Source organism: Desmodus rotundus, chromosome 3 (assembly GCF_022682495.2).
Source record: "Desmodus rotundus isolate HL8 chromosome 3, HLdesRot8A.1, whole genome shotgun sequence".
Taxonomy (NCBI): Eukaryota; Metazoa; Chordata; class Mammalia; order Chiroptera; family Phyllostomidae; genus Desmodus; species Desmodus rotundus.
Genome location: NC_071389.1, coordinates 69,309,159 through 69,322,096, shown reverse-complemented (window position 1 = coordinate 69,322,096; position 12,938 = coordinate 69,309,159). Strand labels below are relative to the sequence as shown.

At 51.2% G+C, this 12,938-nt stretch overlaps 1 protein-coding gene across 6 annotated transcripts in view; it reads left to right on the top strand.

Annotated features, from left to right (window-relative positions):
• ABCA4 (ATP binding cassette subfamily A member 4) overlaps window positions 1-12,938 on the top strand; it is a 140,860-nt gene that overhangs the window by 14,489 nt on the left and 113,433 nt on the right. For all 6 annotated transcript variants that reach the window (XR_008426397.2, XM_053920595.1, XM_053920594.1 and 3 more), the window contains 2 exons: window positions 2,513-2,640; window positions 7,306-7,503. Coding sequence is in view for 5 of the 6 variants with exons in the window: in XM_053920595.1 (XP_053776570.1) it covers window positions 2,513-2,640; window positions 7,306-7,503 (326 nt within the window). In the remaining variant the exon portion in view is untranslated. The remainder of the gene's footprint in view (window positions 1-2,512; window positions 2,641-7,305; window positions 7,504-12,938) is intronic.

Genomic DNA, 12,938 nt, shown 5'->3' with positions numbered 1-12,938 from the left:
CACCCCCAAGGAAGCTCTGCGGTCTCTCAATCATCTTTAAACACCTTCTTCCCTTGAGCCTCGAGCATTCTCTGGGCTTCCCTCCCACCTCAGCTCCCCTCAACTCTGCGGGCCTCAGCTGCCCCTCCCCCAGCTTCTAATCTTCCTGGGGAAGAGAACAAGCAGAACCACATTTTAAACTAAATTTATTTTTCTTTCCTCAGGCCCCCAGTTCACATTTCTCCCTCGAGAGTCTAGCGAAACCTCTGTCTGGTATCAGCCACCTCTTTCACGTTGGGCCCCACACGTCCCCTGCAGGGCGGCCCCCACCCCTCCTCGGGTGTGTAGGGCCAGAATGCTCCCCCCCCTGGTCTCTAGGGCCACAGCCGCCCAGTCAGTCACCTGGGTAGGATACTGTCTCCCGCGTTCTGTCCCTCTCCCCGGCAAAGGTATTTTTTGTAAGGTCAGGTGAGTGAGTTAAAGAATAACAAAGAGACAAACAGTCCAATGGGGTCATGGTTTTCAGGGCACAACAGGCATTCACTGGGGTGCCCGCGCCGTTCCATGTTACTGAGGCTCGGATTCCATGTCAGGCTGCAGTGCTGGATGTCAGAGACAGGTGACTTCACGGGCTTCCATCCGGGTGCTCAGCGTTGCTAGGTGTGATGAGCGGTACTGATGAAAGTAGAATGCACAGCCCCCCAGTTTCAGGAGGGGGATGTGTGTGTGTGTGTAACATAACGCTGTACATAAAGAAGTGACTGGGAGAAAAATAATTGAGCTCTTGGGCAAGGAAGAGAGGAAGCAGGACCTGAGTTTGGAATATGACAGAATTACCTTGCTGAAAAGGAGGGAAGGCAAGAATCAAATAGGACAGCCCCTCTTCAAACCCTTCTCCTCCCTCAGGCTCCCTCCTGTGTCAGGTCGCCCTAAAGCATTTGGGCTTTTCTCATGCGAAGGGTAGTGACCCTGGGCTCCCCAGGGGCAGGACTCTGAAGGGCCCCCACCCTGGAGAAAGAAGTGACAGGGAGGTGGTACCTCAGGACAGGTTTCCCTGTGCTCACTGCACAGCCAGGCCTGTGGCTGACTCATCCCTTTTCAAAAGGAAACCAGCAGCCAGCCGATCTGGATAGGGCACCATGCAAGGCGAGTCACATCCTGAAAACGGAAGGGATGGCTTCACGTACTCAGGCCCTTGGCCCCTCGGCTCCCCGGTGAGGGAAGAACTTGGGGAGGGAGGAGATGAGCTCTGGAGGGAGCAGGGGCATTGGATGATTAAATCTAGTCAAAGGAGAACTATGTGAGATAAGCAGTCAAGCAGGCTCCCAGAGAACTTGGAATGCAGAGATAGGCCTTTTCGTGCAATCCAAAGACTTTCCCAGAATGCTGAAACAATTTCACAAATATCTGGGCTTTTAACCTTCTTCTCTGACCAGCACCTCCTGAACTGTGACAGCGGCCAGCTCCAGACAGAGTGCTGGCCCTGGAAGCAGGCAGAGGAGGTGGGCACCCTGAGTGGGACTCCCGAGAGGGGTAAGAATAATGTGACCGCAGTGAGAGTAAGCATTAATCGAGTGCTCACTATTTCAGGCCTGGAGGCTGAGCGCTTTGCCTTCCTTGTCTTTCGTCACCCGCAGAGCAATCCTGAGAGGGAGATGTGGAAAGTACAGGCTCAGAAGAGGTTCAATCACTAGCCCCAAGGTTACCTAAACTGTTAGGAGTCCTTTATGCCTCCCCATAAACAATGTTCTGCTTCTAGCAGATTCTGAGTGGAGCTAGAAAGAATGAGACCGGGATGATTAGGGCATGAAACTGCAAGCCCGGGCGATGGGCCATCCCCTCTCGAAGTTTTTCCACTCGAAGTTTTTCTTGACCAAAACAGCCCCATCTCTCTTAGTCCGCGTCAGTACCCGGAGCTTAGACCCTAACTGAGATTGCAGAAAGGCCGAGAAGGATCCTCCACCCCATGACAACTGCACTGTGGACAGAGACGTGTCTCCTCCAGGCCCAGATCAGCGATTCTCTACCTTAGCCCTATCGGCATTTTGGACCAGACAGGTCTTTGTTTCGTGGGGGCAGGGGGCCTGTCCCCTGCCTGTGGGAAGTCTGGCAGCATTCCTGTTCTCTACCCACCAGCACCTCCCCAGTTATAGCCACCAAACATGTCTCCGGGTGCTGCCCAATATTCCCAGGGGGACAAAATCCCCCTGCTCCAGCTCCTTGCTCCTATCTCACTGAAAGCCATTGGCCTAGGCCAACCCCACAAGGCATCTGATGACAACCCCACACCGGACCCTGAGCTGGCCTTTTCTGCTTTCTGTGCCTTCTCACTAAATTTTGCCGAGCTGCCTCAGCAGTTAATTCTGTGACTGTGTTGGGGGACAGCTGACTGGCAGGAGCCCTGCCCTCCGGGTGCTGCTAGGGACCCCAAGAATACAGTTAGAAATGTTTCCAGTGAATTCTAGATGTTTTCTCTGTTTTGATCCACCTCCCTCCCCTTCAGCACCCTGCTCGTTCTCTCGTTCCTATACAGGCAGAGGAATTCGAATTCGGGATGTCCTGAAGGATGAAGAAACACTGACGCTGTTTCTCACGAAAAACATTGGCCTGTCTGACTCAGTTGTCCACCTTCTGGTCAACTGCCTGGTCCGACCGGAGCAGGTAGGTTCACGTCCTTGCTCAGCGGTCCCTGGAAGGGAGGGGTGAGCACAAACCTGAGCCAGGCAAGGAACAGCATGGCTTTTTATTCCCTTCTTGCTTTCACATTCAGCATGCATAACTCATGGCACATATTCAGAAAAATCCCTGAGGGTTACTTGCACTGATAAGCGTTGCCCTCATAGGATTCTGAGACAGCGCCGGTCCTGGCAACACAGCGTCTCAGCGTTTTATGGCTGGAAAGAGCCTTAGAGGCCACGTGGCTCCACCTCCTCTTCTAGTTGAGGAAACTGAGGTTGGTTCATTATTCATTAAATATTTAGGGACATTTGGGGGTACTACAATACAGTTTAAGCAATACGGGCAAGCCCCTCACTCCGGCGGCTTACTTGAGGGCCACAGGCGATAGGAAGTACGCAAAGGAGGCCACGCATTTGCAGGTGGAGATGCGTGCTGTGAGGAAACTCTAGCAGGGTCAGGAGTCAGGGAAGGGTGCGGGCATGGGATGGGGCAGGTTTAGATGGGGTGGCCAGGGAAGGCCCTCCTGAGGAGGTGGTGTTTGAGCAAACCTGACCGTGGAGAAGCCGGCAGTGCAGAGTCCTGAGCCGTGCTGGGGTCACTCCCAGCTTACAGACTGATAACGGCAGCATGCAGAGCAGATCTCCGATTTCCTGCACTGTTTCCTCTCCACGCCAGGCAAACTCCTTCCTCTCTCCCCCTGGCATAATCTGACCTAATCGCGCCATCCCCACCTCCAAGTCTAGTTCGTCCACGGCCATTCTCTCTCGTATTTATTCAGAGCATTTTTGCCACGAACGCATGACTTGCACATCTGTTAGCTACGTTCTCGTCACGTGAATCCTGAGATGGCTCAGACAGACGGGGGGGGGGGGGGGGGGGGGGGAAAGAGGCAGCTGGCCACTGAGTCGTTTGTAGGAGGATACAGAGCTCAAAGTTGCTGCAGAATCCATGGTTTCTCATTCTGAACCCAGTCTTCCTCACTCCAGTTCAGGGGTTTTCAGAGTCCCAGGCCAGTAACACCTAAAGGACCGGGAGCTTGTTAGCAAAGCCAATTCTCAGGCAATCCACGGTTTAACCAGCCCTCCAGGTGATTCTGGCAGGCTCAGTGGTGAGAACCACTGCTTTAGTTGGGGCTTCATGGCTCCTGGCCCAGCATCCTGGGGCTGTGGGCTCCTGGCGAGTCAGGCCTGGCTGCCCTGCTCCGCGTTCCCTCCACCTGACCCGAGGAAGTTTGGGCAGCAGCATCGATTGGTCATTTTCCCCTCTGCTTGCCCTTCAGCTTACAAAACTCAAGTCCTGGAAATGCCTCTGATGACTTCCAGTTGGTAATAACAGGGCGGTGGAGATAAAGGCAGGAATCGAGGGGTAATGTCTTTCCAGTGCCTCACTGACGTGGCATTTGGACCTCCAGTCGCCGTGCTGCTGCCCTCAGGGCTGAGGCCTCTCCTGTGGGGAGAAGAAGGGTCCCTGGTCACCAGGTTGTGACCTTGTTTAGTGTTGCTGGCTTTGATCTGCTGATGCTTCCCTGACCAGCAAGCCCCAGGGATTGAGGGGGAGCCCAGAGCTCCTGCGCTGGCAGAGACCTCTCCTGGGGACCCAGATCCCTCTGCACCCTGCGCCGGCCCTGCTTCTCTGCCCGCTTGCCTCGTACTCCTGCCTGCTCACCTCTGCCTCAGTGTCGGTTTCTGTCCAGCTCGGCGGCTTCATAACAGCACCGTCCACTAGAGCCTTCCTCCACAAAGACAATGTTCTTCCTCTGTGCTGTCCAATACAGCAGCCACTAGCCACACGTGGCAGCTAGGCACCTGAAATAGAGCTAGTGCAGCTGAGGAACTGAACCTTAAATGTTATTTAATTTTAAAGATTTCCTCCCTTCCTCCCTCCCTTTCTCTCTTCCTTCCTTCCTTCCTTCCTCCCTTCCTCCCTTCCTCCCTTCCTCCTTTTCTTTCTTTCTTTCTTTCTTTCTTTCCTTTCTTTCTTGAGAGAGGGGAAGGGAGGGAGAAAGAGAGAGAGAGAAACATCGATCAGTTGCCTCTTGTACACCCCCATCCAGGGACCTGGCCTGCAACTCAGGCATGTGACCTGACCAGGAACTGAACTGGTGACCTTTCAGTTTGCAGAACAATGACCAACCCACTGAGCCACACCAGTCAGGGCTAATTTTAATTATTTTAAATTTAAATATCCACATGTGGTTTACAAGTCTCTAATCGGTCATCCTCATCAAACATGGAATTTTGTTCTTTACCATCAGGACTGACTGCCCCTCCTGGTCCTTTCTGCCTGGTGCCTGAGCACAGCGCAGAAGGGAATCACATCACCCCCTGTCCCCTTCTAGGGAGTTACTAGACGATGAGACTGGTACAGGTCTGGTCTGCCCTCATCCTGCCCCAGCCCTGTAAGCTCCTAGACTTGCTTCAAGGCCCAGCTCAAATGTTGTCTCTTCAGTGAAGCTGGTCATTAACCCTCCTCTCTTTGTCCTGCCCCCTCCCTCTTCCCTACTCAACAAAGAGCTAACAGGTAATGGTTAAGCACAAGCTGTAGGTTCAAATCCCAGCAAGCCCACATGGTTAACTGTGCGACCTCCAGCAAGCTGATTAATGACTCTGGGCCTCTGTTTCCTCATTTGTAAAGTGGAGATAATAAAAGTGCCTACCGTATGTGGTTGCTGTGGGGGTTAAAAGAATTAATATGTGTAAACCCCTCAGAACAGTGCCTGGCACACAATAAACAATAAATGCTAGCTATTTTCACTCACTGTTCTTAACGCTCCCTCTTCTGTACTCTGGCTTTACTACAGTCAATCTAGCACTTATTACTCTTTAAATGCCTGTATTTCCAGGTAGCCCGTGAGCTCCTGAGAAAGCAGAAAGTTCACCCGATTCCTTTTTCTTTCCTTTTTAAAAAAAACAATTACTGATTTTAGAGAGAGGAAGGGAGAGAGAGAAAATATATATATATATTGATTTGTTGTTCCACTTTTTACACATTCATTGGTTGTTTTTTATCTGTGCCCTGACTGGGGATCTAACCCACAACTTTGGTAAATGGGGACAACACTCTAACCAACCGAGCTACCCAGCCTCGTTTTCACTGAATCGGCAGTAACTAGTCGAGTGTCTGCGGAATGGGAGCTCAGTGAGCCAGCACTGCATGAGCGAATGACTGAGTGACAGAATGAGCAGGGGACTTCTGCGGTGTCCCAGCTTTCCCACCGGCCTTCTGCGTAACTCCTCAAGTCCCCCCTCCTCTTCTCCATCACTCTTCTCCTCTGGAATATTAGAGGTTTGGACAAAATGAACTCATTCGTTCCCTCTACCTCAAAATGTCTTGCACTCTGGGATTAGGGTTGGGGGAGGGATTTTCGCTGGGGCTACGAAGTAAAGTGTAGGCAAAACAGGAAGGCTCTGCTGGAATATGCACCCGCTGACAGTGCCCTGGGATTGACGGAGTCCACACCAACGCGGCGTCCTCTGTGACCAGCGCCTCATTTCAGGATCGGGCTTCCATCTGTGCTCTGGACACTCCCTACGCAGGGGGCAGCAGAGCCTGGGCCTGCTCTGCGCTCCAGCCCAGAGGACTGTGTAGTGAATTGGAAGCCATGGGAAGGCTGAAGAGACCTGGGAAGCTCAGGAACCTGTTCATGGTACTCAGGGTCTCGTCCTCTGCTGGGAGTCCAGGACTCCAGGGTGGCCGAGTGTCCTGGCCAGGACTGGGGCAATCTGGGGACTGTGCTCAGTCGTCACTGCTAAGGGGCTTCACAGGAGCTGCAGGATGTGGCCTATCTGGGGGTTAGGGTCATCAGACAAAACATAAGATATGTAGTTTAATTTGAATTTCAGATAAGCAACCAATAATTTTTTTTAGCGTAAGTATGGCCCATTTGGACACTATTTGGGACATACTGTTCTAAAAGTTGTTTATTGTTTATTTGAAATTCATAGTTAATTGGGCATCCAGTATTTTTATTTGCTAAACCTGGTAAGAAAGGGGGGGGCATTTGCTATCCATCACTCCAAATGCATTCAGGCCACCCCCGCACCCGAGCTCCGAGGGGCAGGCCCTGATGACACTCAAGCCCTGCTGTTCTGAGAAGGGATCTCGCAAATTCTGAATGGCTCGCTGGTAAAGTGAGGTTTGGGAGTATATTAGTTTCCTGTAGCTACTCTAACAAATCACCGTAAACTTAATGGCTTAAAACAATGCAAAGTTATTATCCTACAGTTCTACAGGTCAGAAGTCTGAAAGTCAAGGTGTTGGCAAGGCTGCACTCCTTTCGGAGTGGGGGGCGCGGTCCTCTAGAGGGAAATCCAGTTTCCAGTTTCCAGGCCACATCCCTTGGCTGGTGGCCTCCTTTCATCCCCAAGGCCGGCAGTGACCCATCCTGTCTTTTGCACATGACATTCCTCTTGTGCCCTCTGCCTCCCTCTTCCACATTTAAAAGACTCTTGTGATTACATTGGGCCCACCCAGATAATCCAAAAATAAAGTCATCTGATGAGCAACTTTAGTTTCATCTGCAATCTTAATCCCCCTTGCCATGAATAATGGTGTCCCAGGTTCTGTGGGTGAGGACAGAGCCATCTCTGGCGGGGAGGTGTTCTCCTACCACAGGCGGTCTTCCAGTGTTGCTTCTCCTCCCTGCAGTTTGCTCGCGGAGTCCCAGACCTGGCGCTGAAGGATGTCGCCTGCAGCGAGGCCCTCCTGCAGCGTTTCCTAATCTTCAGCCAGCGCCGAGGGGCGCAGACAGTCCGTGAGGCCACCTGCTCCCTCTCCCAGGGCACCCTACAGTGGATGGAAGACACATTCTACGCCAACGTGGACTTCTTCAAACTCTTCCGTGTGGTAAGAGCGGTATTTAGCTTCTTGCCCCTTGGAAGGTAATTCCTGGGGCAGCAGGACCTGGTCACAGGCCATTGGAAACCCATGAATTGACAGGCAGGAAGGGTGAGAGCCTGGGCTTCAAGACAGTCCTTGAGGAAGTTCCAGGCTCCAAAGGCCAAGGAATATCAACTGAGAGCATTTCTAGAGTATTGGCCCAGGCTCTTGGGAGTCACCACTAGGCACGTGGTTGTGACAGCTCTGAGTCTGCCCCAAAAGTGGGAGAAGTCCTCTCCACCACCTTTAGCAGCATGGTAAGGAGAAAGGAGGCCTGGTTTGACTCCCCGTCTTACCACTTCCTAGGCAGGTGATCATGGGCAAGATAGGTGACTTTCCCTGGACCCATCACTCATCTATCAGGCAAATACAATACTTTATAAAGTAGTAGGAAAATGTAAATGAAAAAATATGCAAAACATTTAATTCACCTCAGAAAACGAGAGCTTCATGCTCCCCGTTCTGGGTCTGCTCTTGACCCCAAAGGTTGCTGTTTCTGAGTAGGAAAAAAAACAACAGAAACTTTCATAGTCTCAAAACTTTGGAAAGCCTTGATCTAGCTCAACCCTGTATTCCAGAACTGCATGTCAGAACCCTTCCCGGGACCTGGTAATATCCCCTCTTTTGCCAGAAGGGTCAGATGAGAGGGAATTACGTCTGTAAAGGAGGCGGACAGCAGCATTTCTTACATCAGAGTGCATGGACATCATCAGGGAAGCTGGTAAAAGATGCAAGTTCCAAATTCCCAGTCCCAGAGACTGATTGGGGAGATCTGGGCCAGGCTCAGAATTTGCCCTGTTACCTTAGGAGCTCACTGTAATGTAGGCCATGCTGTAAGGAACATGCAAAATTAGAATCCTTCAGAGAAAGGAACATATATAATGCTTCTAGCTTTGAATTTTTTTTCCTTGTACCTACATTTTAATTTCTGGAATTGTGATGGTAGGAGGAGTGTTAGTCACTGAGAACTTGGTTGAGAAAGTTACGTTTTTTGCCTTTTTAATGGTTGCTGTCTCTCAAGTCCCAAAATTCCACCCTCAGATTTTCTTAAAAAGCAAGATGAAGGCTTTTAAAAATGAAGCAAAATAAAACAAGACCACAGAGTTTCTGGCAGAGTTCACACTTTATGCCTTCCAAAGTGTGACTTTCTGGTGGAACATTGCGCTGTCCCCAGCCCATCGGGTGGGCCCCAGAGTGGTGGCGAGAGGCCTGGGGACCTATGTAGGCTACCACAACTGAGAGCCCAGGGCCCCCCAGAGGGCCTCTCAGCTCCCCACGCTGCATGGAGATAAAAAGCCAGGTGGTTTAAACTTCTCTGTCCGAAGTCACAAAGGAAGCTAATTTCAGACATGCTCCTTGGTTTGTTTTCAGAATTAGACCGAAGAGCAAGGCAGTAACAACCGCTTGTTCTGGGCAGCCAGGAGACCGGTACCTGGGTTTGCAGAGCTGTTGAGCTTCCCTGGGCACCAAGGGTCGTGCAATCCTCTGGTCACTAGGAAAGGGGCAGGGTCTTGCGCCTCTCTTTGAAGGACTGTGGCTGCTGGTATACGTAAATGTACCTTTGGGCCATGACCAGCAATTCTGGGGGACAGTCCTAGAAGTAGAAGGATAAAGGGGAACCTGGGCAAACTCCATTAGGTACTAAACCCAAACTCAGGCCACTGGCTTCAGAACATTTCTTTACCAGACAAGAAAGACCAGAAAGTCTTCCTGCCCTTACACGCTGCTAGAGTTTAGAAGCCAGAGAACTTTGGCCGATCACCCTCACTGACCTGAGACGGGACCTGTGTGCTTGCTCACCACATCTGCACCCATGTGCCCACGCACTCAAACCCCGACCGGGCGCCTGTGAGGCCAAGGCTCCCCGCGTGCCCTTCCCGCACTCACTGAACTCTCTGTGAGCCCCCAGACATGCAAACAGGCCACGTCACAGCAGCACAGCATAGGAACGCCAACACTGAACAACAGGCAGGCCCTAGAGCAGTGATTTCCAGCCGGGCTGCTCATTGAGTCACCTGGGGAACTTTTAAAAACTACGAGGGCCCAGCGCCTACCCCGGCCCTGGGACTCTAATCCAGTTGGCTTTAGTATTTTTCAGAGCTTCCCAGGTCATTCCAATGTCCAGCCAGGGCTGAGAATTACTGACCTAAAACATAGGAGTTTGATTCACAGTCTCAATTTCTGTAGAGCAAACACAATGAGTACAGTACTTCAAATGCCTGTAAGGCCTCGAAGCACCTTCGTGGGATCTACCACCAGACCAGGGTGCTGTGGAGACACAGCCTCTCTGCCATTCTCTTTACAAAGCCGTGGAGTGGCCCAGTGACTGCCTAGAGGAGAAACCAGGAAGGCAGATGGGGGTGGGAGGGTGGTGTTCCTGGAGGACGCCTCCTACCGGCCATCTTCCTGCTCTGCTGGTCTCTGTGGGGAAAGACTGCACCGAGGCAGGACACACAGGTCCCAAGCAAAGGGGACAGACTCTCTGGCTGGTGCCCTTCAAATGTGCTTTTTCATTCGACAAATGGAGAGAGCGGCTAAACATTAAAAAAAAAAATTACTAATAAGAAAATCTAAAAGAAATTACAGGCATTAAAATAGGATTTTTGCTTTTATTGCTCCTGTACCCACCCTAACAGTGTTTTTAGAAAAACCACCCCGAGGGGGCACAGAAAAGATGAAGGCAGACCCTGTGACCCCCTGAGAGGGGCATGGGGGGCGGGGGGAGCAGGGAATGCTCTGAGGCCCGGGGTGAGGGGCCTCTCTGGGATGAGGCTGTTATTGCAGCTGGTTGGCTCGCAGCCACGCTGAGTGTGAGTGCGCGGAATGTGGGCCCACTCTGCTCCCGGGCTGTTTCTCATAGACATGTACGCCAGCGTATAAATAAGGTTTCATTAAATGCCGAGTCAGTGCTCATTACCAAAGAAAGAGGGACAATCCCAGTAAACCACTGTGACGGCACCTGCCCTTGCTGTGAGGAGCTGGGTGTGTGTGGCCTGGGGAGTTGGCGGTGGGGGGCAGGGAGGAGCCCAACCTCCAGTCCCTGAAACCCTGGGAGCGGGAGCAGAGAGAATTGGAGAGGGGCTTTGGGGGTTAGCACCAACTGGGGCCAGCTGTGTTTTTCCTCGGCCCCTTGGAGTCAGAAGTGAGTGTTGTCATCTTCAAATAATCCAAATGCAGGACCACGTCCTTACCTCACCTCACCCGGCCTGTTCCGATACAGACATATGCCCACTTGAACGCACTTTGGATGCCCAGAGACTCAGGCGGGCTAGGAAAGAAATAAGCAACCAAGTGGAGGGGTTTTCTCCAGGAACGTTTATCCCCTCTTGGTTTCACCTCGGTTGAGAGCTTGAAAGAGCTTGTTTTTACCTGTGGTCTTTCGGGCTTACCGCCTCCAGCTTGAAACCCGGCAGCTCAGACCTGGGCCCACAGGATCGTGACTGCCAGCACTACCTGAAACGTTTCACACCTCATAAAAAATGATGTGTCAGTTTCGGGTGAGCGGTTGGGATGTTTCCCATCTGATTTGGCCTGAGGTAAGCATGCCCCTCCTCCTCCTCCTTCTCCCTCTAGATCCTTCCTGTGTTCTCTCCACTCTGGTACACAGCTTTGAAATCTTGCTGAGAAGCAAATCTGTCCCTTCTGCTCTGATGTTTATTTGTGGGAGTTCAGCAGGGGAACTGAGGCGGGTGCCAAGACCTGCCACACTGCTGGGAAATGGTTTCCCTCCCTCCCCCCTTTCCATGGACGTTGATAGAGGAAATCTGGCCTCCCCAGCTTTTGGCCCATGGTTTTCCCCTCTGTAGTTGCTTCCAGTGTGGCGTGATTCAGCTTTCTTTCCTTCCCCGCAACTACTACTCTGTCACAGTTTTTTATTTTTCTGACTTCACTTTATCCGTGTCTCTCAGACTACGGAGCGGCTGAACATTGCGTTCCGGGAAAGAAAGGGTCCAGTCCTGGGGGTCCAGACTCCATGCTCCTTTCAACGTCCTGCTTTGTTCTTGGCTCTGCTCCCTAAATTCCTGAATCATGGGGAATAAATGTGGGTGGACTGCCCGCTGCCCAGTGTGAGCTGGCCATGGCTTCTGCTCTCTGTCATCATTCATTGGGGGTTGCTCAACTTTAACTATGCCTTTCAATTTTCAGGCGGTATTGCCACGTCAAAAGTCTCTGGAAAAGGCCCACATCTCCAGGACTTTACAGCGAGGTCCCTTTAATGACTTAACTTCGTGATTTCCTCTTCCTTCTGATTTCTGAATCTTTGTCTGTCAACTTTCTCCCACCTGTGTGCGAGGGTTTGGGAGGGAGGAAGGGAAAGGAGCGATGTCCTGTGCCAGCAGCATGCGGGGCAAGGAGTGGGCAGCATAGCTACTAGGTGAAAACAAAGCAAAATCAGAAAATATGTTTTTGGTTCTTTGAAGAGTATTAAGCCACAGCAAATATATATTATTTATAGCATTAGTATGTTTTTCTGTCCACATCTACAAAACTGTGTCTATTACAGCCAAAATCTCCTCTGGGTCAACAGATTTCAATAAAGAAGAAATAAAAAGGCAACAGGATAGAGGAACATCAATGTGCATTAATGTACATTAGGCTTCCAGGCTTGGTGGCCATTGGCCTGACTTGATTTCTTTCAGGCTCCAGGCCTACAGTGGACCAGGGCTTATTTTCATGACAGATCAGATGTTGTTTTTATGAATCGAAAAAGAAAAAAATACTAAAGGTCGAAACTAAAGTCACGCAGGACACGAGCAAGCCCCTGTGGAGCCTGCTCCGAGGATGACGGGGCCTGGGGTGCTGGCCTTTAGTCGGACTGAGCACTGATGAATCAGGAGACATCAGGTTCTCGCCAGGGTAAACCGTTTTGAAGAAGGATTTTGTCCTCATATTTCTTATCTCTACAGAACAGTAGTTCTTTACATTTCATAGATTAGAACTGCCTTCGAAAATCTGACAACAGCTCTAAACCTTCTCTCTAGAGAAATACAGGCACAGACACACGGCGGGAAGGGTCTCATGGAACTTCTGAAGCCAGACACCAGGTTATGAGCTTCGGCACTGAAATTTCTTTTCTGCCTACTGTTAATATACGTCCTTTTCTAAAGAGTCTCAATAGAGCCACAGATGATCCTTCCTTAACTCTCTTTAGGAGGTCATCAGCTTCCCCCCGAGCTTGGGGCCAGTGGTGGGAGGGCCAGAAAGCAGGCAGCCCAGTGGAACACACAAAGACCACCCCGTGGCTGGAAGACTGGGGCCTGGCTCCGGGTTGTCCCCTAGCTTGCTGTCATTTAAATGGATCTCAGCCACCCCATGTGTAAGGCCCCCGTTACGTATTACATGGGGTGATAGTGACATTCACATTAAAGAAGAGATGGAAAAGCTCTTTGAAACAAAAGCAT